This window comes from Streptopelia decaocto, assembly GCF_964273445.1.
Source record: "Streptopelia decaocto genome assembly, chromosome: 3".
Classification (NCBI taxonomy): Eukaryota; Metazoa; Chordata; class Aves; order Columbiformes; family Columbidae; genus Streptopelia; species Streptopelia decaocto.
The window spans coordinates 66,558,169-66,585,429 of NC_138656.1; the positions used below are offsets into that span (position 1 = coordinate 66,558,169).

The following is a 27,261-nucleotide window of genomic DNA, read 5'->3' on the forward strand; positions in this document are numbered from 1 at the left end:
TAAGTATATGAAAACATTTCCATTTTCACTGATGACAACCACAGCATGCACACAACTGTTGACTAAGAAGCCTTTCATGAGGAATAGATCAATAGCATTTCTCCCTCTCCTAGATATAAATATTTTATCTATAGCTCAGGAACACTTCAGAGAGTTAAACTGTTAACAATATCGTTCTCCACTCTCCTACCAGTCTACTCCTCCTAGAAGTTTTACAGCAGGAAAGCCTTACAAGAGTGGAAATCAGTTTTCTCTGCAGTATAACATGATCATTATATGCCTTGACTACCTAAATGCCACCGTGTCATCTAGTCTTCTTGGCACATGTAATTAGAAGTATAACTGAAAGCAGTGCAGTCTTGCTTCAAGGGGACATAGATAAAGATGGATTCAGCACGTCTGTATTATTCAGATCTTTACCCATCTTGCTACAAATGTATCCTTAAAACTATGGGAGTAACCCTCTTTTCAGAAGAGTCAGTGCAAATCTCAACCACTTAGAACAGTTTGAAAAGGGTTTTTACTTTTGGTATAAAAAAATCAAAACCAAGTAATGTGAATCCTTGGGGTTTTTCAAGACCCAGCTGGAGCAACCTGATATTAGTTCAGTGACCATGCTTTGAGCAGGAGGTTGGACCAGGGACCTCGTGAAGTCCCTTCCAACCATAATGTCTGTATAATTTTATACTATACTGGTCTTCTTATGGCATCATGACGCTATCTGTATGTTGCAGTTCACACGCACATGTTCCTATTTCCTTCTACAGGCTGTTTTCTATTGTAGGTGTTTTATACAGAAGGTGGTCAAAGTCTCATCTCTTTCTCCCCAGTAAAATGAAAACCTTTACCAAATATCTATTGAGCTGTGGGAAACCTCCAAAGAACTGTTCTAGAAGAATCTGGAGATTCAAAGGAAGTGCTGATTGTGAACTAATTCTGTAACTCTGTTTAAAGTGACATCCACCTGCTTAATTTTTATTAAGCATGATACTAACCTTTCATTTTGTTTTCAGAATTTTATGGGGCCTTGACACAATACACCAATTAAAGGCCCTCTTCTAACACATACACACAAAAAACAAAGGGTGAAAACAACCCTCAAGCCTAAGTCACATAAAAGGAATTTCTGAGTTCACCCTGTTTTAAGGAAAAAGTTGGTCATTTGGCCCAGAGAAATTAAAATAGAGATATAATGATAGTATTGAATTACTATTTTATGTGCTGTTGGCTAAGAAAACAGCATGCCTTGTCTATGCTAGACTGATAAGCTACCTAGTCCTGATGGGACTGTTATAAACAAATAGTATTCTACTAAAGCACTAATTCACAAAAAGCCCTCTAATTTTCATATTTGACTTCTCCAGTAAACGTTCATAAGTGTAAATGTTTCCTAATGAATTAGTAGAAGTAGTTCCAAGTATCAGAGAAATCAAACAGAAAACTACGCACAAGCATTTTCATGAATATTCCTGGCTGGCTTAACACAGTTGTCATCAACATTCAGCACTCACCATGGAGCTTCAAATAGATTACATAAAATAGATGGAGAGACAGATGATAGATTATTCATTGAGAGTCAGCCCCTACAGGGAGAGGGTTCACATTTCTCTCATTTTTGTACTCCCTCATGATAAAGGTTACACTGTAAAGAAATGCAAACTGTCCTCCCATTCAACTGACTGCAACTACTTTGATAGATTTAAATGAGATGGGAAGCATCAAATGCTACAGTTAGTGAGTCTAAGACCTCACTGAAAAAAACCCCACAAACCCAAAACAGCAAAAATTCCCCACAGGATACTTAACAAAGCTGCCCAAAAAATACCTTTCCCATTATGCAAAATGAGATTTGATATTTCAGGTTTGTTTTTGACATGTATTGGAGAAAAAAATAAAAACCGCTTAAAAAGTTAACTAAACAGAAGGCAACAAAAATGGACAATAGCTTTATACTACAGCAGCAGCACAGGATGTGTAGGAGCAATTCAAAGCCTATTGAACCTTAATTCTTATTCCTTCACCTCTCAGATGAGCAGTCATTAATGTACCGAGTTATTCTACTTTCACCTACCACCCTCCTTACATAGATAGATTTGAAATATCTTGGTAGAAAGAAATTCATTGCCAAAACAAATGTATTTCCATGTCAAATTTAAATTTTAATAAAATTAGGTTTCTAGCAATAGCAACAAACCAATTAAGAAATGCTAGTGCATGTGAGCTTCTTTATTTTTATCATGAGGTAAACTCATGGTTGACTTGTTAAAGTCAACTGCAGCTTGAAGCAATTTCTATCTCCACTTGGATTTCACAGAGAGACTAATGAGACTAATGCTGATCACTAATGTTAACAAATGCCAGTTTCTGTGAAAATGTACATTACTGGTAGTGAAAGCCAATTGCCAAATTGATTGGGCTAAACCTAGTTAGTTGCTAGATATTAAAATTTATATTGGACATCTGAGTTAGTGTTTTGTGAACATTTTGTCATTCAACTAATTTGAAAATAATTATGTACTACTAGGCAACTCATTAAAAAATAATGTCAGTCTAACATACTGGTTTTTAGTGTACCCTTAACTCCCTGGGAGTCTGTGATGGGACAACTCCAGATTTCTCATTACTAAGCCAATATTTTGCAGCTCATCTAATCAGCATCATATTAATGGTCTGAGGATATGTGAAATTTAGGGAGTCTAGTGGTTTTTCTGGAATATATATGTGTAAGACTACATTCAGATGAGGAACTGGAATCAGTCAAGTTCAACATGCACACCACCCTATCTAAACAGGGCTCAAAGCAAATTAGCAAGCAATAACCTAGACTTTAGGAAGTAGTAATTATGCCAAGGATACAGCCAAGCCAAAACAAAAATTAAAAAAAGAAAAAAACCCCAACTATCCCATTTTCTTTGTAGAGATAGGAATAAAAACTTGAATTGCCAAAATACAACAAGAATAGAAGCAGAAAGATATTGAAAAATTGCTGTCTTTTATCCTAGGTACTTGTTTTGCCTGGTAGGTCTACTAAGAAAGTCAGACAAAGATACGAAGGCTGATAGAGGATTGAAAGGAACTTAGAAAAAATGAGAAGACACTCAAAGCTCTCAGAGAGTCGAACCTTGGAGGGATAATATTTACAGATACGTTAACTAGAGTATGAGTCCACAAGCAGGGGGACTGTACAGGCTCCATTTTTGCACCACAGCTAAGCCCAGGAGACCAGAGATGGCGGAGTCCCTGATTATTGTCCAGACACAGCATACATTAAGTAACATAACATCTAATATGAGGACATGAGTTGTATGAACAGCAACGAGAGAGCATTCAGCGAGGTTTGTAATTACTAAATGAAGGTTTTCAACAGAGAAGCAAGGTCAAGAACAATACGGTGTGATTAAGTCCATATTCTATTTTGTTTGCTTTGAAGACAATAAAACTTTAACATTTCTGTAACCCTCTCTTTCTTTTAGGAACAGTTCCTATTGTGAAATCACAAGGCTTAAGTATACATGAATTTCCTACAGAGAAAGAAAGAAAGAAAGAAATAACTGTTGATAATTTTAAATAATTTAAGAAAATATTAATATCCTTTACAGGAAGTAAGACATATAAGTTGCTGAGCTTGTACTTCTTCATCTCTACAAAGTTTTTTTTTAATTTGCTCTTTATGGTTTTATTCTCTCCTACTTGACAAGGTACCACTTAAATATAGAACTGGTTGCAAAATCTATGTTAGTAGAGCTAATTATTTTTAGCATTTTAATTTGCCTACAGTGTAAATATCCTATATGACTTTAGCTTCTTTTTCTGAAAGGTCATTTGAATACTTTTTAAGAACTTATGAACTGTTCACTGATCCCACAATTGTTGTCTTCACAACCATTTTTCAGATGATTGGTTTGTGCTTTACATTGCTGCAATGTTTTGCCTGTCCCTTTTTACTGACAACAAAATCAGGTATGGAACAGCCATCCCTTTGTATCCAGATCGAGGAAGAATGTTGGAAAAATCAATGAGATTGAGTATTTTAACCAACTGATCTCTTTGAAGAGAGCCACAACCACTCATTATAAAGAAATTAAGAAGGATAAAGATGAATTGTTAAAACACTTAGATAAATATATGTCCAATTGGTAACTTTTGAAAATGAATAATTTTCAAGACAGGACAATTCTAGGTTTTCAAACTACCCTTATCAGGTTGGCTGACTTATCTATATAGCTTCATTCAACATTCAGAGAACTTAAACAATATCCTGTTCATATGACATTTTCACAAGGTGTACTAGTGTAACTGCAAATGTTAAGAAAAGCCACAGTTCTCCTTGAGTAACTCCATAGCAAGTTTGTGTTGTTTTTAACTGTGCTGCTTGTTTGAAAGCCTATGTGCTTTACAAAAGGAGTTTTCTTCTTTTAAAAGGTGAGATCCTGGGGGGCCTTGGCTGAGTGTGTGGAGCAGTGACTGGATTGCCAGGAGGCCTGTCCAGGCCCTGAGTGATGTCCAGGACAATGTGGTTACCTGGTACCAGTGGAGTGTGGGTGTTAGTGCCAGGTGGAGCTCAGGATCAGTCTGCTGACACATGGAGAGAAAAACCCAACTCCTCTGAAGATGAGAAAAAAATACTCATTTATTTCAATGATGCCAATGCTTACTTGGCACCTCTGTTTCCCAGATGACAGAAAGGGATAAATCTGAGTGTGCCATCTTCCCTCCCATCAGTGAGATGAAGACTAATCTTATGGGGAAGGCAGCATTGTACTTAAAATCTCCAGTCATTGTTATACATGACCATATGCAATACTACCCTAACTTAATCAGACCTCTGTAGTTCCTACAGACTCTCAGTGATATGGTTTGTACAGGAATCCTCCTAATATTCAGTCACATCTTTTGAAGTGCAATGGAGTCCAAATAAAGGCATATAAGGACTAAGACATCTTTACCTCATTTCATGACCATTTTCCTAATTTTTATGTCATCTAACAGACAGGCCTTATCTTCAAGTCCAAAAGGATGTCAGTGGCTGTGCTTCAGACATTGCAGTTGTATTATTGCACTTATAATAACTTCAACCTTACATTAATTACTATTTTTCACATCAGGCATAAAACAAAAAAAAAAGAAATATATGTATATAATATTAATACAAAATGACAATTTTTCTTAACCAGTAGCATGGCTACTGCATTTTTATGGGTAAATTGTCCAGAGTGGAATTTTTTATTTAGCGTTGGCTACAGTGTACGCCTTTTCTTAGGTTAGTCCTTTTGACACTTTTTAGTCAACAACGTGGATTCTTTTGTTTTTATCCTGTGACTTTCTGTAAGTTCAGAGTGAACTGGATTTTGTTTCAATTTCACATTTTGTTTGACATTATACATTTTTGCACTTTGATTAGAGATTGGACCTACTAAACTAAAATATAGGCTACTGAATTTCTGTGGTAATTTCTGTGTTTATTCTTCGTCTCGTCTGCATTTGAGCTGAAATATAGACTGCTGACCAGTGCCCGTTTTCAGATTTTTTGTGGCCATAATAAAAATTGTACATTTATAGAATAGGTTTTCTAGAATTCAGTTATCAAATGGTAAAAAAGTCAGTATCAATAAAGTCATCTCAAAGAGACTTCTGAAACAGAAACAGCAATGTATCTCAGAAACAGACACATATCACAAAAAGCTCCTTATTCACACTGTGTCTATATTTATGTGAATTTAACAATGACATCTTTATGAGGGCAAAGCACTGTCAATCAACTTAAGACATGCAGGCAAAACCATTAATGTTTCTAGTGATTAAATTTATTACAAGACTAAGTCTCTAAAGAGAGAAATTTGATCTAAATTTTTTAGAGAATACAGCACATCAAGACAAATTCCAAGATTATGCCCAAAACATTTCTAATCTGTGAACAGGTATTTCAACAAGACTAAAGACAGAAGATTGCTGCTTCTTTCTTGTAAAGTAGAAGTAGTGAGTATGTATGTAAAACCAAACTCATAATTAAAACCAGTGTCACACTTGTTCCTACATTAAAATTCAGACAGGAAGTTGCTCTTCAGGCAGCTGCATAATTAAGGTGAAGTACGCAGAGTGCCCAATGCCACAAGCTATGTGGTTTATATATTATAGAAAAGTTTTGAAGAAGATTACTTTAGATCTAGACTAGGAATGCCAAACTGCTTAACAGCAAAAAGTTAAAATAAATGATGCCATCTTAAAATTAATTATTTCATTTTCTCATTTATCACTGGATCAAAATATTTAAGAGAGAAAACATGGCTCCAATAATTGTGTTTGTTTATGCATTAGTTACACAATGCTATCCTTTAACAAAAAAATTATCCAAGGATCTAGGCTCTTCCCAAAGCTGGTGATTTAATTAACTTGGAAAGCTCTTTGGCTATTTCTAAGTGCTGTATTTTTCTCATTGGACACTAAAGCCAGCATAGCTAAATAATAATTTTTTTTGACCCATAAAGTAAAGTGAAACACTCTGTCAGAGCAGAAGCACCACAGAATCTTTAAGTAGCTTATTGGCTGAATAAAACGTCATGAAAATAAAAGTTGGTTATGTCTGCACTCACCCTAATTTGATACTGAAGTCAATGAAAACAACTATGGAAGATCATAAATTAAATAAATAATAATTAAAAACATCTAACAAACTGTATGACTGGAAATAGCTAAAAAACTGTAGCTAGGAACCAAACTGAGCAGGAGCACCACTGATAACTCAAACTAGTACAGAGGGAATCATAGTGCTTACTGGTAAAACTACAGTGTTACTTTAGTAGACTTATTAGAAGTAAAGTTTATATTGATATGCAAAATTCTGTCCTTAGAGGCATTTATAATTCAAATCATACCTGCTGAGTTCACAGGACATAAAATGCTCCTTCACTGTGATCTTTATTATTTTAAATTTAGTTATTATTTATACTTAAGTTTATCCAACATGAATAAAAGTAGCATTAACATCTATGCCCAAGTATACACAATAACACATAAAAACAAACTGCAAATAAATAGTGCCCTTGATAGCTAAATAGTGAACAATGGAAATTTTGGAACATGTTTAATAGTGCATTTTACAACCCTCCTCATTGTTTATCTTGCTCTTCAGTATCATTCAGAAAATGTATCTTCACTGATAGTGGTACTCATAGCAACAGGAAAGCTTAAAACCAGTAGTGTGTCCCTTTCTTATGGAGCTTCAGCATCTGAAAATCATAATGAAAATATTAAAAATTGAAAAAGTTAAATACAGATGGGAAAAGAGGAACATCTCTGAAGTTCTGGAATGGAGATTTATGACAAGGAGATTTACAGAATTACTTTTATGTAGGTTCTTTTTCAAAGGAAAAAAACACAAACAAAACAAACAAACAAACAAACAAACAAAACAACCCATGTCTGGAATATGACTGAAGAAAATAATCTCCATCTTCTCTCAAAATTGGAAATGGTGATTTGTATATGAATAGGATAGTATAGCTCTGTGTGATTCTCAATGAACCTTTCCTGAAGCATAACCTCAGGGTGATGATGAAAGTCAGAAAAGAAGAGAATAAATCATATTGCATAGAAAAAAACTCTTGGGGGAGGCGAGGGGGGAAGATAAGGATGCACTCCAATTACTGGCAGGTCATCCTGTGCAGAGATATAAAACAACTATGATTAAAATCAGCTTCACTGGAATGACTGAAATTGCCTAAACCTTAACCAGTGGGACAAAACAACAACTGGGTTTCAGTGCAACATATTGGTAAGTACTGTTATTCAGACTTTATTTCATTTAAAACAAACAGCTTCATTTTAACCACATGCAGCACAGTGCCATTTTACATACACGTGTAGAGATCAGTGCCTGAATCGAGGTCAAGAGAATAGAAGAAGACACAGACAGAAGCACAGAAGGAGCTGGAACAGAAAGAGGAGCCACAGCAGAACTGTTATGATGTGACTACACTCCAGAACAAGCTCTGAACCTGCAGCCTGTTGTAAGGAGAGGGAGCAAAGCAGAGGAACATGAGACTCAGATAGCTTGGACTAGAGGAAATGTTTCCTGCTCTTTTCTAACGCTTATCTCATTGTGGTGTAAGCTGCTAATCGAAATATATTAATCTTTTCTCAGAAGGAGTGCAACTACGGGTCCCAGCCACCATTGTAACAGCCACTGAGTCTGACAAAAGTTATCACAAAGACAGCTTGAGACATCAGCAGATTTTTCCCTTGGTGAGAGATACTGCCCAAAGACTGGTTTATTAATATTACTCTTTTTTTTTTTTTTTCTTCTTACAGAAGTATTCCACACTGTTAAGCAGCTCTAATCCCAGTCTTTATTCCTAGATCTTACAGAGAGTTTTGGGTATCTCTGCGTTTGCAGGATGCAGTGGATAAAGCACTGGCTTGTAACTTGAGAAAATGTGGATTCACCTGTTCATCTGTCACAACCTTTCCTCTGGTACTGAGAAAACTTCTCAGTCTTTTAGTGTTTTATTTCCCACTTTATAAAGCAGTGGGGGGAGTCACTACTTCAGTAGTATGACACATTGACAGAGACATTAAAAACTCTGAGGTGGGCAGATACTCCAGGAATGTATGCTATAAACGCGTACAAGATTAAAAGATAGAGTTATAACCTCCTTAAGAAGCGAATGTGAGCAGTAATTGATATATGGCAGCTAAAAAAAAAAATCTAAATAATCAATGTGGAAATCCATAGTAACAGGTATAGGAGCAATGGTGAAAAATACAAGGAAATCAGATTACACAGAATCACAGAATGTTTGGGATTGGAAGGGACCTCGAAAAATCATCTAGTCCAATCCCCCTGCCAGAGCAGGGACATCTAGATGAGGTTGCATAGGAAGGTGTTCAGACGGGTTTTGATTACTCCAGGTAAATAGAAATATTTGGCACTAAACTACAGAGGTCATCTCAGAGCAGTGGAAACATTACCTTATCCTTGCTCAATTTTTAATTATCTCTAGATTGCCAGAGCTATTGGATGTTTGAGATAATTTTAATACTTTCAACTGAAGTCTAGGTAGCAGTAGCAAAACCCATGGAATTTCTCTCTAATCTCTTCCTCCAAATATCTGTAAAAGACGACATCAACTAAGTTTTTTCATTCTCCATGTTTTTTATAGTGTTTCAACTACAAAGTGCCATTTAGACATTATTTTAACAGAAAGGGTTGCTAATTCTTACAAAACAAAGGAACCAACCAACCAACCAACCAACCAATCCACCTGTAGAACAAAACCCACTAATCATTATAGTAACAAACAAGAGGATCTATTCTAAAGAAAGAGACAATGAAATGTAAAGGGACTGGATGTTTTGGCATCTTTTCAGGGATTCTGTTAGTGAGCCCTCTGATTTGAATGAAAATAAATTACCACACTTGTTACATGTCATTAGCAGTTCTACATGAACTCTACTCTTCAGTGGAGACTCCCTGGAAAACTATCTTCCTTTTCTGTGGAATGGTTGAGGAAGAGACATTTTGAATGGCTACTTTAAAAATGTGAATGTGATTCCTTGAAAGGAGATAAAGGCATTAGGAAAGGATGAATGTATTAATAGCTGAGTCCTACACCAGTTAAAATTACAATGAAACTAATAATTAAGGATTTAAATTAAAAATATCACACAGCTTCATGCACTGAAAAAGTTCTGCATAAAATTTCCTGGAAATCAATGCTGTACTTCCTTATATGATGCAAATTATAACCTTGGATCTTCTAATGTTCAACATATATATCACTTTCAAAACAGCATTAGCTATGTATCTTCAAAATGATTTTTTATAATGGAAAAATTGAGAATCCATCTCAATCTAAAAGAAAACAAAACTCCCCGCAGAGCTGTTGTTGAAGTAAACTCTATCCTGGAGTCTTGTCCAGGGTGTTTTTCACCATATTTTCTGAAAATACCCCAAATTAATTTTCAAGATTCCATGGCTCTTAGAACCTAATACATTTCATGTTCATATAAGATGAGTTTACTGTGTTTTCAAAACGTTTACTGTTTAAAAGGCATCTTGGAGTCTGACAGCTTCTCACTCAATTATCTAAAATTAAACTCTAGAGGGCTGGTACACTTTTGCTCTTTAGAACTCTGTTTTTCAACAGTAGGGGACTTCTGAAAAAATAATGTCCTATACAAAACTTGGGGGAATCAGAGACTCAGGATCTCTTAACTGGGATCACTTCCTTTTTATGTCTTGGCTAGTTCTCTGATCAACAGGGAGCTTTTTCCATTGTGCTTCCCTAGAGCTGGCAGACTAACTGTCTGGGTACTCTTTAATCTTGAAAGAAAATTTTACACTTTCTTAAGAAGAAGTTGGGTCAGGTTTTCTGAACACAGAAGAAATTTCCTTTTCATAATTTCCTTTAGATTAATCCTTTTGTACCTCAGTGCCTCACACTTCATTATGTTCCAGTGAAAAGAGCAGATGAAAGTAGTCAAACTTTACTCAGACAATTTATATGAAAAAGAAAACCAAAATCAACTACTTTGTGTGGTCTTTATTCTAAATAATATGAAAATTTTTAAGTCAAGAGCGAAAAAAGACATAAAAAGCCAGTGAAATTTACTATAGGCTACCTTCTTTCATCTACTTCCATATAGTCAAGATGAAGGCACTCTGTATAACATTATAGGGGAAGGGATTCTCTGACGTATTTGCTCAAGGCTCAGCTGAATCTCAAGGGCAGTAGAATTTGAGATCTGTTGAGATCTCTTGCAAGTTATCAAAATATTTCTAAAAGGAGTCAAAGTCAAAAGCCCAGTGTAATTGAAGCCTAGGCTAGCTAGCTTTCTGGACTGATTATCAGATTAAAAAAAAAACAACAAACAAACAACCCAACCAACCAATAAACAAACAAAAAACAACAAAAAACCCCAGACCATCTGTTTTAAACTGGTATTTAATACTCCACTCATAAACTAATCAGTAAACATAAAGACTGACTTTGTGACCACTGGAATACTTAAGCTATTCTTTGCTCAAGTTCTGTACGTGTGCAAGACATTAGAATCAAAATTTGGATTAGTTGAACCCTGACAGCTAAGCTGCTGACCAGCTAGCTATTCACTAATTTCTACTTCCTTCACATTTGCATCCCTACCATAACGTAGGCTAGATTCAGTTTCAAAACTGAATGACTTTCAGAACTGCTGAGCCTGTCCCTTTAAATATAAATGGAAGCACATTTAAAAACAAAACATACTAAAATCTACTCTTCTAACACAACAGCAGCAAAAGCCCTCTATTAAACAGCATACCTCCCTGTGAATTGAAATCCTTTTCAGCAAATGTTGTTTAAAGTCCAAAGGGCAGTCTTCTACTTACATCCCTACTGATTTTTCACAGCATCTGCCAAAAGTGAGCAAAACTCTCCGATAAAACAGCAGTTAGCAAAGTTTACAAAGGTCATTCTTATGGAGGTAGCATCCAGTAGTGAAAGGACAGACTATAAAAAGAATCCCAAACTCCACTCTTCTGTGACATCCAAATTGTTATCAGTAATCTTCTATAAGAATTTTTAAGATAAAAAGTTGTAATAGCATACTCTTGCTCCAAGTATTTCTGAATATGGAGATATTGCAGAAAACACTGTCAAGATCTGAAAGAGGATGACTGAAAAAATGATCAGGACAAAGGACCTTTTTAAGAAGGTGAGTTTCGACAAAGAGCAAGCAAGCCTCAACCAAATTATTTAGTATAAATTCTGTAATGAAAAGAATGTTAATGATATTGAATAATTATCATGGAAAGTGCTAAGGAGGATTCATGTTGCTATTCATGGCATGGAAAGCATGTCATGAAAGTGCCCCTATGCAGTAATTACTATACCATAAAATACCAGTGCTTCATTTAGCATTGATTTAACTGGCATAATGAAAATGAAACCATGAATGAAACTTGGGGTTAATTCAGGGTCAAGGTGGATTCTCCAGCACTGTAATAGTCTTAATTCATGATATGATTTTGAGCTTTCCTAAAGTGTCTCAAAAATGGCTCTGCAACACACTTTTTGAAGGTTTACTAGTGTTCTTTTAAGTTTTATATTTTTATTTGGTACTTTTTTTGGTTTGTCCTCATACTCTTGATCATGTACTTTGCTTTTCAAATCTTTTAATTACTTCTGTGAAATCCTATGCTGTATTATCATGTTAATAAATTTAGTTTTTAATTTACCTCAGGAGACACAAACTCTTACAGAGATGTTTATTTTAGTTAACCATCTCTGCTAAGGAGCCATATGAGTGTGCTGTTTCTCCTTCACTTTGTCTCCTTTTTAATTGGGAGTCTCTGAGGATCCTACTATGATCAAGATTTTATTCTTCATTTTTCACCAAGTTGAGGATTATCAAATTTTCATTTCTTGATATTTCCTGAGGCATGGTGACCACTACTATTGTAATCACTATGAAGTGATGACTCAGATTTTTTACCAAATTAATCTGATTTATTTTCAACTGATGGTAAACTTTCTATGTGACTAATTTTCAATCAACAGCCCGAAGAATAAAATGAGCAATTCTTGAGGAACTATTTTCTTAAAGTTTGGCCTCATTAAGCATTTGCTCTATTTAGGTGTAGACAGAGCTTTCCATAATGACCACTTCGTAGGATGCTATCATCTCCTTGATCTTGTGTAGATTGTATTTTCTGAATCTTTTTGATCTTTCTGACAGAAAATGTAAAGGTAGTGTGCTTATATTACTGTGACTTGAAACTACTGGATGAGTACATTCACTTCTTCCTTTCCCGATTGTAAGAGCTTCTTTATACACATGCACTTCCTAAATAAAATAGCTATTCTGTCCTCCCTGATTAAGGCACACACTCACTATATAGTGCTTAATTTCTGGAATTCTACTCTTTGGACAAATTACTATTCAGTCAACATCCTCTTTTGTTGCTTGTCATTGAGACACCTCTCTTTTTTGTTCGGTTTCAACTTTTCCAGTGGTTATATGTACATTTCGATTACATCTGACTTTTTAGCCACTACTTAAGTTTTTACTGATACAGATTTTTTCTGCTAACATGGAAACAGAACTTATGTGATCACGCACTTCTGGTTTTGATCTGGCCTGTAAGTACTAAACCACAAATCAACTTGTGTTACAATATTTTCAACCTGACTGAAACCAATAAATCCTCAAAATTTTATACTGAGAACAGCAGGGATAATGATAAAAGTTTCCTACAACTACCATTTCCAATTTTAAGTGGATTTATTTCAGCCTTGTTCAGTTTGTGTTCTGGTTCTCATTCAGCAAAAATTTTAGTAAATATAGTGACAGAAAATCCTAAAAAAAAAAAACCAACAACATTCTGTTGCTGGTATTGGTGATATTTACAGAAAAGAAATTCTGTTTTTTCAAACACATTTGTGCCAGAAATGAGAGTTTAAGAGGCTGATCTTCTTCAAAACATAACCTCTCGTGAGACCCCACCTGGAGTACTGTGTTCAGCTCTGGGGTCCCCAACAGAAGAAGGACATGGACCTGCTGGAGAGGGTCCCAAGGAGGGCCACAAAGATCATCAGAAGGCTGGAGCATCTCTCTTATGAAGACAGCCTGAGAGAGTTGGTGTTGTTCAGCCTGGAGAAGATAAGGCTTCGGGGAGATCTTCTAGCAGCCTTCATTACCTAATGTGGGCCTGCAAAAAAGCTGGTGAAGGACTCCTTACAAGGGCATGTAGTGATAGGACAAGGGCTAATGGCTTTAAAATGAAAGAGGGTAGATTTAGATTAGATATAAGGAAGAAATTTTTCACCATGAGGGTAGTGAGGCACTGGAACAGGCTGGCCAGAGAAGCTGTGGATGCCCCACCCCTGGATGTCTTCAAGGCCAGGTTGGATGAGGTTTTGAGCAATCTGATCTAGTGGAAGGTACCCCTGCCAATGGCAGAGGGGTTGGAACAAGATGATCTTTACGGTCCATTTTGATACAAACCATTCTATGATTCTATATAACATCTATTTATTTATGTAGCTATTTTGTTGCTTAATTTACAATTAAAATTACCAGAAATCTACGTAGAATATTAGCCATATTGTATTCAGTAACTCAATACATTAAAAGAACAGAGATAGAAACTATGGAATAAATATTCACATTCATTATTATCCTTTGCAAACTACTGAATCAAGGAACAAACTGAGGAATATCATTATGTGTGCTTGAATGACAAGTTAGCAAACAAAACATCTTGCCAATGGCACATGTTGAAACAGAATCAGTATCCAGATTCACAGTCTCCTGTGAAAGCCAGTAGACAAAGCTGCTACTAAAATGCTCAAGGTCTTTATTTACTTTATTGTACTTATACTATCATTGGGCATTAGCTCAAAATGATAATGCAGAAGATTACGGCTTATGTTCCCAAATTATCATTTGCTCTGGAAAGTTGTTTAGAGCATAGAAGTACTCAGTATGAATATCTGCCTCCTTCTATGAATAATTTTAGTTGCAACGTAAGTAAATCATCACATAAGTACAATTAAGGATGAAGCACTGCATGATTTGTCACAGAATGGAGACAAAAATACTTCCTGAGAAACCCCTTTTTAAAGAGCAGTTTCGGGTAGGAGTCTGACTTCATAGGCTTCAAGAACTGCGCTTGAGTACATGTGCTTTTTTGTTTTAAATAAAACAAGTATCATGAAAATAAATCAGATTAGGTGAATAAGGTAAATTAATCTCAGAAGAACTCGGTTATTAAAAGATGTTAAGCATAAGAATCCTTTTATTTGACTATAAGTAACTATTTCATCAGGAAAAAAGAACTTGAAACGAGTTCTCTTACAAGAGTTAGCAAAACAGTCTCCTGAAATGTTTTCTCACCAAAAATTCTGGCCAAATCATTAACTATAAGAAAACTGTCTTTAAAATTCAAAAACTTCCTAGAGAATATGGGTCTAGAACTGCAGATTCCCTGCTGTCCTTGGCTTTACAGTTTTTTGTGTTGTTTGGTAGTATTCTGGTATGTACATATGACAGATTAACTGCTGCACAGTTTCAGGTACTACTTTAAACATTTAAAAACATGGAAGATCCTAAATTGCAATATACAACTGAAATACTCCAAACCAGATCTGGCACATTTAGGGCTACTTGTCATATAAGACATTAAGTAGATCCCACTAGGGGTGTTGAAGTAATTGACAATGTCTAGTCTTTAAAAAGACATATATTAACACAGTTATACTCTCTGGGGCCTAATGGTTTGGCAGACTGATGATGCTGCAAGAAGCTCAGACATAAGGTAATTGCCTCTTTCTCTTTTTTAATATATATCAGCAATTACATGTTAAGTAATGTACCAGTAATAATCTCTTCTTTTCTCCCAGACTTGATGTGACCAGGTATTATCCTGTACAAGATTCTTTTTGCTCTTAAAGGCTGCAAATTTGCTTTGTGTCAAACTGAGTTCCTTGTATTCTTCTGCTAGTATATTGTGGTCTATATGAGCCCCTATTATGTTCACTATTATTAGTGGGTGTTACTATCATGTTTAAGAGGAGGAAATAATAGAACAGAATAGAATAATCCCTGGGAAACTGTTAGTAATGTTGTCCACTGCATAATTTTGCGTCACACACAACCAAAGCCCACTTGAACTGTGCAATTAATAGGTCAATACGAGAAAACTATTTGTAGAATCACCTATTATCACAGGTTTGAAACAAGGTAATTCCTCTTGATTATTTTTTTTTCTGTCTTATTGGTATGGGATCTTCACTTTATGCTGAAGGAGAATTTATTCAGTGCAAATGCTTTTTCACTTTCTTATCACTCTTGCTTCTTCTATAAGACTGCTCAATAAAACCTACGGAATTGAACAAAAATTCTCTCTTTTGTTAGAACTGATTCTGGAAGAAGTAAATATAACAAGTCTAGAAGGTACAAATAAGCAGTGGAAATTACAGTGGAATCTACTTCCTGGACTTGCTTTTCCTCAAATTCTTATGTATCATAATTCACTTTTTCTCTGTTTATGTCACTGTCAAGCTCCACTAGACATTCTTTTATCTTTTTCTCATGGCAGTGAAGAAATAAAGTACTTAATTTTAAAATGTTACCTCTGTAGCACTGGAGAACCATGAGGTAGGCTTCATCTGCCAGGTAGATTTCTCTTTTTGGAGAAGAGAATGACATCCAGTACAAATGGGACTTTTTGACCTTGTTATATATTCTGAGAATGCTTTTTAGAAATTTTACGACAACAGTAGAATAAGATTGCCAAGGTTTTCCATAATGCAGGAACCAGAAAACATCAATTCATTCAGTGGCATTTCCTTATTCTTTTTCTTCCATGGAACCACAGAATCACAGAACAGTTTGGTCGGAAGGAACCATTAGAGATCATCTAGTTCAACCTTCGTGCCAGTGGCAGAGATATCTTTCACTAGATCAGGTTTCTCAAAGCCCCATCCAACCTGACCTCAAATACTTCCATGGATGGGGCATCCATAGCTTGTAAAAATGTTTTCCCTTCTGTTTAGTCTAAACTTACACCCTTTCAGTTTAAACCTATTGTCTCCTATCCTGTCACTATAGGCTCTGGTAAAAAGTCTATCTCCATATCTCTTATAAGTCCCCTGTGTATAACATATTGAAGGGCCACTATAAGGTCTCCCCAGAGGCTTTATTCCCCCAGGCTGAGCAACTCCAGCTCTCTCAACCTGTCTTCGTAGGACAGATGTGCTATCTCTAACTGTTTTCATGGTCCTCCTCTATACCATGCTGTAATAGGTCCATGTCTTTCTTGTATTATGGGCCCCAGAGCTGGATGCAGTAGTCCAGGTGGGGTCTCAGGACAGTTGAGCATATGGGGAGAATCAGCTACCTTGGCCTGCTGGTCGCACTTCTTTTTATGCGGCTTGAGATAAGATGGGCTTTTTGGGCTGAAAGTGCACATTGCCAGCTCATGTTCAGTTTCTCACCCACTAGTATCCCCAAGTCCTTCTCCACAGGGCTGCTCTCAGTCCATTCATCCCTTGAGTCTGCATTGATCTCAGGGACTGTGCAGGGCTTTGCACTGGGCCTTACTGAACTTCACGTAGTTCAAATGGGCCCACTCCTCAAGGCTGTCCAGGTTCTTCTGGATGGCATCCCTTTCCTCCAGAAATTTAACTGCACCACTCAGCTTGGTGTCATCTGCAAACTTGCTGAGGGTGCACTCAATCCCACTGTCTGTGGCATTGGTGAAGATATTAAATACTATTGGCCTCAGTACAGACCCCAGAGGGACACCACTCATTACTGGTTTCCACTTGGACATTGAGCCATTGAGTATAACTCTTTGGATGTGGCCATCCAGCAACTTCCTTATCCATATAACAGTCCATCTGTCAAACTCACATGTCTCCAATTCAGCAGCCAGAATGCTGGGGGGAACCATACCAAAAGCCTTAGAGAAGTCTATGTAGATTACGGATATAGTTCTTCTCTTGTCTACTGATGCAGTTACTCCATTGTAGAAGGTCACTAGATTTGTCAGACAACTAATAATCCATAGTAGAGTGAAGAAGTGTGCTAAGCAGATCAGCACAGCTGGAATCCCTCTATTGAAGGAATAGGAAGAAACTGAGCCCTCAGGCAGATCCCTACCCCTTCTTTCCAGAACCCCTAATAATTTGCATTGGTATTACCTCTCAGGCAATTGCATTCATGGATCCTATGACAGGACTGCTAAAAAACACATTTACATCTCAGTCATTACACTAGCTAACCTTTGCTTCTACTGAAATCCTTCTGCTTCAGGATAGTGCTGTTAAACAGTCCTTTTATCTTTATTGTTTTCACAAAAAAATGTTTACTTAATTATTATATTTTGAAAATACATCTTCGAAAAGACACTGATTCCCACCCTCAGAACAGATGTTTCACAACTTGCATCAATCGCTCATTTTTTGGTTAATGGTTTAAGTTTGCAAGCAAAAATGAATGTGTTCTTGCTGATCCTATATTAAGATTAACCCCTCTGGTGATATTAAACTTCAATTTCTGTCCTCTTTGTCTACCACAACTCCTTCATCCCATGTAATCTGAGCTATTTTCCAAGGCCTGCAACCACACAAACACCTTTTCTCCTCACCCACTTCCAAACTTCCCTGTAACTCTTGTGAGCTCAAGGACACAGTTTCACTTGTGGTATCCCATCTGTCTAAAGCTTATTTCCTCTTCTCCTTAAGCCAATGAATCATTTCTTTGAATCTCACTTTAAAACTTCCCTGCCCTCTTTAACCTATGATTCATAACCTCTGGAGAACATTTTTGTGATATCCTTTATGAAGCACGCACAGCAAAAAGGATATTTATTGTATAATAGTCTTGTTGAAGCAAGCTATACTTGAGGTACTAATGTGACTGTGGATTAAGGGTCCTATAGAGTCCACTCAAGAAAGATTGACCCTTGCAGAATCTATTAAGTCTGAGTATTTACAACCACTCACCTGAAAACCTCATAGTTAGACCCAAGCAAGGCTGTTTTCTTTCTTCTTGCCTTTGAACTCATAACTCTCTACTCCTGATGTCAGATGGCACCACTGAGTTTTGCCCAAATTGAACAAGGTGCCTATTCTGGACCCAGTAGAACTGAATAAAAGGGTTCAGTTCCCTTATCTCTCCCTTCAGTGACCAGTACCATTTCCTTCATCCATACTTTAGATACTTTCCAGAAGAAATGAAAAAATCACAGCACTCCTCTGTTGGTCCAATTAAATGAAGGATGAAAGTTTCCTCATTGTTTCCTCATCTAAGCATTCTGTGATAGATGGCAGATTCAGAGGTCTATTATAAAATCTGAGCAAGAGAAACAATTTGCTCTTAAATTGGCTCTATCCAATTAAATGAGAGGATGCAGGGAGGCAAACTCAGAATGCCAGATGGGCTACACAATGAGGGTGAGTGGGAGCTCTAAGAAAAGATATGTGTGAAAATTGGTAGGATGGTGTGGTACGAATCATATCATCCAGAAACTCATGTGAATGGTACCTATTTACGAGGCTGCTATTCCTCCCCATTCACAATACACTCATTGTAGCATGTAATTTTCTGTTGAAAAGGCCATTAAATCTAGATTTTTTTGTTTAGCTCAGCTAAGCATTTGTGCTCATGTTCATTTTTATGCCTTGGAGTAGTCTTGGGATGAGCCTTTTCCTCTTTTTATTTAACTGACACTGGCTTGAATTTTAGTTTTTCGTTTTCAAGCCTTTTGTAATGGTCAAAGTGCTAGAAATGGAAGAAGAAAACTCTAGTTCACATTCACGTGACTCATAGAGTTACAACTTGAAGGAAACACTCTAAATATTTAAGGCTTGCAATATGTTTTTCAATGCTGATAGTTTCTGTTTTGAAAAATATTAAATTGTGTGCATTCATAAAGACATTATATATGCAGATATACATTTTCTGCATACAGGAAATCACAGAGATAGAAACACAGACAGAAACATTAATGTATCACTGTTACCATCATACTACTGCAATATGGATCGTAGTGCAGGGATACAAACAAAACATTTTTATCTCCTGAACAGTATATGAGGAAACAGACTTTGAAGAAGTGGGTACAGATTTAGTGGAGTTATTTTTCTTTTGAGATGAAAAGATGGTTGTGTATGGGCAAAGTTTTTTGACTGCTGCTTGTCTCTAAAAAGTATACAAGCTTTAACTAAATTAGTAGTCAATTTTGACAGAAATATTGTCACACAAACTATTACTAACAAAAGGTGTTCTGAACGATGGCTTTCAGATTTGTTATTCTGTCTTTATAGACCTATACATGGGGAAAAAAACAAACCCAGAGTAAGAAATGAGGATTGCATTAATATTGTATTGTACCCATGAGTACAGCAATACTGAGTATGTGTATGAGGGGTAGCTGAAGAAGAAGTAGGTTAAAAATATAAATGTCTAAATCCTTACTTTTATTCTGGAATCCTCAGTCTATAACCATCAAACCTACATTTCTTACTATAATCTCATATTTCATTCTCAACTTGGACTATAATTTCTAGGATGGATATACGTAAAGATAGACACTCCAGCGATGATGGCAGATAACAATAAGAAATGACAATAAGACATGGATCTGTTAGGGAGGTCCAGTGTATCTAGGAAAGTTATGGCCAGCATGCATTCTAGCTCTAAATCCCTGTAATTCTGAGGATGCTGTAATTCTTTAAACTGACTTCAATTCTTGAAAGTTCATATTGTCATGTAGTTTGTGATTATATTGACTTTCAAGTTTTGCAAGTTGTTACCACTTAATTATTGCAGGTGTTTCAAAAGCATAATAAGTAAGTGTAAAATATTACAGAAGATATTTAAACCAAGTCAAGAATTCTATTTGATTTTGGAATGCCTTTTTTTTTTTTTTACATGCACATCAAAATAAGTAAATAAAATTAAATACTCACTCCTGTTATGTAACGAGGTCTATACTGGATGGTTCCAAATAAGCCAAGTATGACTATAATAATGTGTATAAAATTTGCCAGGATGGGTGCCCACTGATAACCAAGGAAGTCAAATATCTGCCTCTCGAGCACAGAAACCTATGATTAAAAAGCAGAAGGACAAATAGGTTAGAACAGATCAGAAAACATATATTAGGGCCATTCTCCTTCTCATACCCAAGGGAATTGTCCTAAGTTACAAAAAAAAAACTTCAGTCAGCATTAAAATGAAATGAGTTTGCAATGTTTCACCTTGTTCTAATGAAAGCTGCATTTCTCACTGACAATTTACTGAGTTATATTCAGTTAACTAAAATATTCATGTGGGTAATTCTACTGAGATGCTAAACTGCTCACTAGGATGGTATGTTTGCAGGAGGAAAAACACAAATAATTTTGTTACATACACAAGAAAATGCTATAACATTCTAGGGTATCGGTGCTAAAAATAAGTGGCAGTCTTATGACATCTTCTCAGCTACTTTGTTTCCACCCACGAACACCATCCTTTAGCCTAGTCTTGTGTCTTTACTTCCATTATTTCCCCACCTTTTATTTATTCCAGCTATCCTATCAGTGGTCTTTTACTAGTAACCAAATGCATGCAACTTTTTGACGTGGTTCAACTGATAATGCCTGTAGTTTACCTTCTCCTACTGTCACAAACAAGAGCTAAAGTATGAGCTATTACCCAATACTCTAGACACTTAATTATAAAAGTGAATTAACAGACAATCTCGGGCTATTGTTGACTGTTTTCAAGCAATACCATTCCAAGCAGATAGATCAGAAAATAGAAGAACTGCCTTTCTAACAGTATCAGTAAAAATAGTTGCAGAATTCAAACAACAGATGTCCCGTAGCTGGTATTTGGATATTATGTCACAATATAGCACTGCACTCCAACCCATAGGCAGGATGGTATATTTTGACAAAAAATATTGACATGAATATTAGAAGCCAATGTAATAGTGAAGTGAATTTAGACAGCTTCTTTGACACCTTTCCAACAATTTCACTAGCTGGAATGTTGAATGAATGAGCTTTATGAAAATGTGAATAAAATAATAATAATTTAAAAAATGATAATCATAATAGTCATAATAATGCCAATGTCAAAGACACAGAAGTAAGAAAGAAAAAACAGGCTGTTTCTTTATAAAGTTTCATTAAATGACAAGTGACTATTTACTCAGTATATATTACACTGTGGATTAACTGAATTAGGTTTATCTGCCACATGCTCCATTCATTTAAAAAATAACGGCTTTTGAGATCAAGTACTAAATGAATAATTACTGTTCACCACTGTTCTTGTGTGATATAGCTATGGGAGACTTTTTCAATTTTCATGCTGCAGTCCACTGCCAGACCAACACTCTTTTTGAAATTAAGTAAGAAAACTTGGCATTAAAAAGACAACCTACAGTTACACTACCATTGAAAATGTAAAGAATGTTATATAGCAGCTACTAACATATGTTGAACTTTAAGATAGAGATTGTCAAATAACCCTGGTGAAGTTCGTCAGCCACATCATTTTGAATCTGAAAGTTCATGGTTTCATGTCAACCACTGAATTCCTCTCTACGACAAAGATTCCTTTCACACAATGCATCCAGCTTATAGCCAGTCTTGGTATTTTGCCCATCATTTCATTTCACAGATTTATTGACAGAAAGAGATTCTGGTCCTACACCATCCAAGATCTTATTGCACTGATTTGTGTATCTTACAATTATCCCTAGCAAAACAACATCATAGAAGAGTTCCCAGAATCCCAAGACATAGTATTCTAACGGTGACAAAGTGATGAAGAAAGAAAAGGTAGGTCAAGCTGCATTAGGAACTTAATAAAATTTCAAACTGCCTATGCTTCTAAGTTTATCATTAAGAAATATTTCTTTTACTACTGACATAGTCATTTATATAAAAAAAGATCAATATGTGGTATAAAGCAGTACTATGTAGTTCTATGTGAAGTCAACTAGTGGTATCAGCAAAAGACCTGCTACACCTTGAGTGTTGTTAAACAGGTAACAAAGGGAAAATGTTCACTCTGAGTACAGAGCTCCCATTTCCATCAGGTGAACAAAAAAACAAATGAGCAAAAAAGCAAAGCAGTAGCAAAAAGAGTGTAGACAGTATGAGCTTCCTAGTATAGTCACAGTAGGGATTCAGCAAGCAAAAAAATACATGGGATGACATGAATTATTGTACCAGTAGGAAATCATACAGTTAAGTATGCTAATTATAGATTAAAATTGCAGCATGGTAGTTAATTATACAAAAAAAAAAAAAAAGTAGAAAAGCTAATATTCCTTCTGCAACTTTAAGTTAAAAGGAAAATGCACTATCATACAAGCACTTTTGTTTTTGTTGTTGGGGTTTTTTTGGTCTTTGTTTCTTTTTTTGTGTTTGTTTGTTTGCTATGGTGTTTTTTGTATTGTTTTGTTTTGGTAAAAAATGAAGTAGTTCTGCCAAATCTTGTTTATGGGGCAGTGCTGGATAAATGGCAATTCTATGTGAATCTTCACTTCCCACACAACAATGTACTACTTTTTTTTTGGATGACTACCAATTTCTTCAGTACCAAGCAACCACACTCTCAGATTTTGTGTCCATGATGAAACTTCTGGTGGGGGGAATCTGCCAGAAAACATGGCACATGAGGCAGTGGGTAAATATCAGTCGTTTAGAACCAGGAGATGAGTCTGCACCACCTCTGTCCCTGTGTATCTACCTCATGTTCGCCATAGGTGGACTTGCTAATTAGACGTTCTTCTGTCACTCCAAGGAATCACCCATGTAGGGGAACTGCTGGATATGTGGAACAGCAGCATTCTGGTAGGGTGTGCAGAGCTAAAATGGTGTGGAAATGCAGCTACTGTTCCTTAGAAGATCAGACTAACACAGCAAGGTGCATCAAAGATTTATAAAATGAAATATGTAAGTCAGAAATGGATTTTTATTCATACTTCCTGAAGAGATGAAGGTGGAGAAAAAAATAAAAACAACCCACAAACAGAAAAATAATATGGACTTTCTACATGCAGTTAATTAAAAAAAAATAAATCTCATTGGGTCTGTGTTTCTAAAAGGGGAAAAATGAAAAGTAGGACAAAGTACTGACAAAATCTATTAAAAACACAGTATTATGTAGCTTCCTCCTCTTCCACATATGCCAGAATCATCAGCGATTTCCTTACATAGCAAGAGAAAATATAGACCTGATTTTTAAAGGGGTTTTTTTTTTTCCTTTCCTTCAAAACCTTACAATTTTTGGTTAAACAACTGCACTTCTTTCCCCAAATCACGTCTACCAGCTTCAAATGTATAGCAATGTTTCAAGGACATTACAGAAAGAAAGGAAAGGACTGACAAAGAAATATTAATCTTTAAATTCTAGGAATAAAGAATTATCCATTTTCTTTCTTCTTCTTCTGGAAACAAGAGTTTAAAATGAGAGTAGGAAAGAGGAAAAATAGATGCTTTGGATGAAAAAGTATACTATGGTAAGAAAACAAAAATAGGTTTTAATTCAACTCCACTTTAATAATGGAGTGGACCTGAATGTAGGGTTATGGAGATTCAGTTCCTAATGTCAGAAAATAAACCTCCGCTACATCGTTTTCTTAGGCTTCCAAATATATAAAATATCATAGACAGATTATCTTATTTAATGATTGATAAAATGATAGAAAAGTTAAGTGCAATTACAGTGAACGATTTTATTAATGCATTATTTTTTCCAGACTTCAGCTAAATGTTTTAAAAACAAATACAAGATAAAAATAGTCTGTATACTGTCAAGTTGTAATAGCTCAAACTACTTCCAGATTCTTGTCAGAGGCTGGTTGTTAACAGGTTAACAGTGTTACTGACCTTGAGGGACCTAAGAATTGAATTTCCAGTGGATAAATAAAACCATTTTGAGATGATTCTTAAAGTATTTGATTGGACTAAAATTTCAGACAGGAACTACAAAGGAGAAACCAGTCAAAAGATGATTTATAACACAAACTCAAAAATGGAAAATGACAAAGTGCCTTTCCTTGGAAAGCTCCTTGAGAAGAAACTCAACCACGACTACTTTACCATGGTGCAGTATCAGAACTTTGCATAGATATGAAATAAAGTGCACACACAAATGGGTACCTACAGTCCCCAAGAGCCAGGTTCCCTGGCCAGCACACACAGCACAGAGGGACCAGTCACACTGGGGCCTAGGGCAGGGTCACGCTCAACTGATGGACTGACCAGCTGAGTCTTGATAACAGGCTCTTGGTTCATTCCAAAGGAAGAAGAGAGTATTAGCTTATATCACAGTGAAGGAGAATTAATCAGCTGTGGATTATATCATGACTGGTGCAGGCTTAGAATGAGCAACAGAAATTAAGCTCTAATCAGTAACTCATTAAGTCCCCTCAGCTCAATTGTGTTGCATCAGATGCCCACAGCTTCTAATCATTTGCTTGTGGTTTTAAGTTAGACATATAGCTTTTTAATGACTTTCAGTTCTCGGTTCCATGGCATAGAAAGCCTAATAAATACAAGTACTTTGGGCCTCTGGCTTATGAAAGAATTCTAATGCTAAGGCCTACCTGCATCACATACAACATCTCTAGATAACCCTTCCCCAGAACTTCCATCATCTTGAGGCAGAATGCATATATTTGTGCCATTCCTTAGAGAGGTTCATTTAATTTTTCATCAAAATTTCAGATAGCATCCTGAGATAGAAGGCCCCATTACTCAAGGAATTCTCCACAGCTACCCAGCAGAAAAACAGAATAATAATTTGAAAGTCAAATCCATACAAAATACACCTACAAATCTGCAAGTGTGCATGTGCATGTGAGTCAAGTCCTTTACTGCAAGACAGCAGGAAAAGAAAATAAGATTTTTTATTTTTTTTTTAAGAAGAAAAAAGACCAAACTAAAATGAAGTTCTGTGAAGAGCTGTGGACACAATGGTGTTCTCAGCACATCTAATAAAAACCATCACAAGCACAGGTAATTCAAGTTAAAATCAAGAAGGAATTAGTTTCCACTTGTCCATTGATTCCTTAAAGAAATCACATATATAATACTAAGCCCCTGTCCTTAATCCGTTTGATACTGCTGAGAGAAGGAATAGGCCTTCACCACACTTGATAAGAAGGTAATCACAGTTTTTTAAAATCCTGTGTAGGACCTCATCTCTGCATCCTATTGTGTACAAGTGGATTTCTGCTGTGACCTACTGAGGACAACAGGGCTCTCCACGGGTACAGAGTATATTCTGAGTCTCAGCTGCTGCCTTCTCTAACTGAACACAGTAATAATAAAAAACTGGTAAATATCAGCTTTCTACAGTAGGTTTTTGTTACATAGTAATGAGAAGCAGAACTGTTATCTAAATAACACTTCAGTTATTATTACTCGTGACAGGAAAATAAGAAAGTTTCTAGCCAAAACTGAGATGGTGAAGCTGACAGTTAGTTTAAATAAAAATGATTTACTGTGCACTGAATATATCTTAAGGGTATTATATTCACAATTTAAAAACATTTAGACTCCACCATACATACATGGAGACCCAGTGACTCAAACAATAACAAAATCAAAATCCTGTCTTCTAACTGCTTCCCTGAAAGAATCACCTCCTGTGTGAGCAGGCAGAAAAAAAGAGGAAATTGCTAGCAAAATACTTGATTAACAAGTTTTATTTTTGCAAAATACTTTCCTTATACAAGTTACCAAACACCAATATCCATGGAAGTGACTATTGATGGAAAAAAAAATGGGTGGATGTCCCTGATTTTACACTCAATTATTTGGTATTTTTAATGCAGCTTCCTAAAATTATTTTTAGAATTATCTCACAGGAACTCTTTTGTTAGAATTATTATTATTGCAAACAAACAAAAAACCCTAAAATATTGCACTTAAGACATGCAAAATTTTGAAACCTAGAGAAAATACTTGAATTCATGGCAACATTTTACATAGCTACACAGAGCTGTAGAGATAATTGTCTCAGGGTTTTTTTACTGGACAAGACTAAATTCACATTTCCTAATAACTTAAAACAACAATAAAAATCCAGAATTTGTGGGATATAGCAGATTTCAATCCTCTTGAAACCAGAATAGTATTTCAGTTCATTCATCTTCAGAGCAAAGTTTTGTATACAACTGCACACTTAATCCCAGTGACTAGTTTAAATAGGTTGGGGTTTTAAGGTCATGTTACAATTTAGATCAAAAAATCTTAGCATGTTACAGCAAAATTTTTGTGTGTGTTTATGCATGTACGTTTTAAGACTACAGAGTTTCTTGTTTCTGGCTGACCAACAGTAACAAGACCTAGATAAGTATCAGAACCACATCTTTTTGCATGCCTGAAAGAACATTTGAAAAATGAATCTTATGTAAAGTGTTTTACCCATAAGGCTAAATATAATGAAGTGAGTATTTCAGCTACAGGATGAACTTCAGTAAGAATAACTTAGGGGTGCTAAGAGTTTTAACCCCTTTAAAGCATTTTATTTCCTGTTCATGAATACTTGTAATAAAAAGTTGTGCATTATTTTAATAAAACATATTTGCACTCCACCTAAACCAAGAAGATAAGGATTGAATGTGCACAAAAGTGGTTCAGACTCAAACTGACAAATTGGGTCAAATGATGAGGTTCATTTTAACCTTAAAACCAATATAATGTTTTAAGACAAAATACTCATCTGCCAGGTCCAAGCTAGGAGTATAGTAAGCATTTA

General features: G+C 35.8%; 1 protein-coding gene across 2 annotated transcripts in view; it reads right to left on the reverse strand.

Moving 5' to 3' along the window:
* Positions 1-27,261, reverse strand: part of NKAIN2 (sodium/potassium transporting ATPase interacting 2) — a gene marked incomplete at both ends in the record, with an annotated part of 527,329 nt that overhangs the window by 264,553 nt on the left and 235,515 nt on the right. For both annotated transcript variants that reach the window (XM_082048728.1, XM_082048727.1), the window contains one exon: positions 20,460-20,597. In XM_082048728.1, coding sequence (XP_081904854.1) covers positions 20,460-20,597 — 138 coding nt within the window. The remainder of the gene's footprint in view (positions 1-20,459; positions 20,598-27,261) is intronic.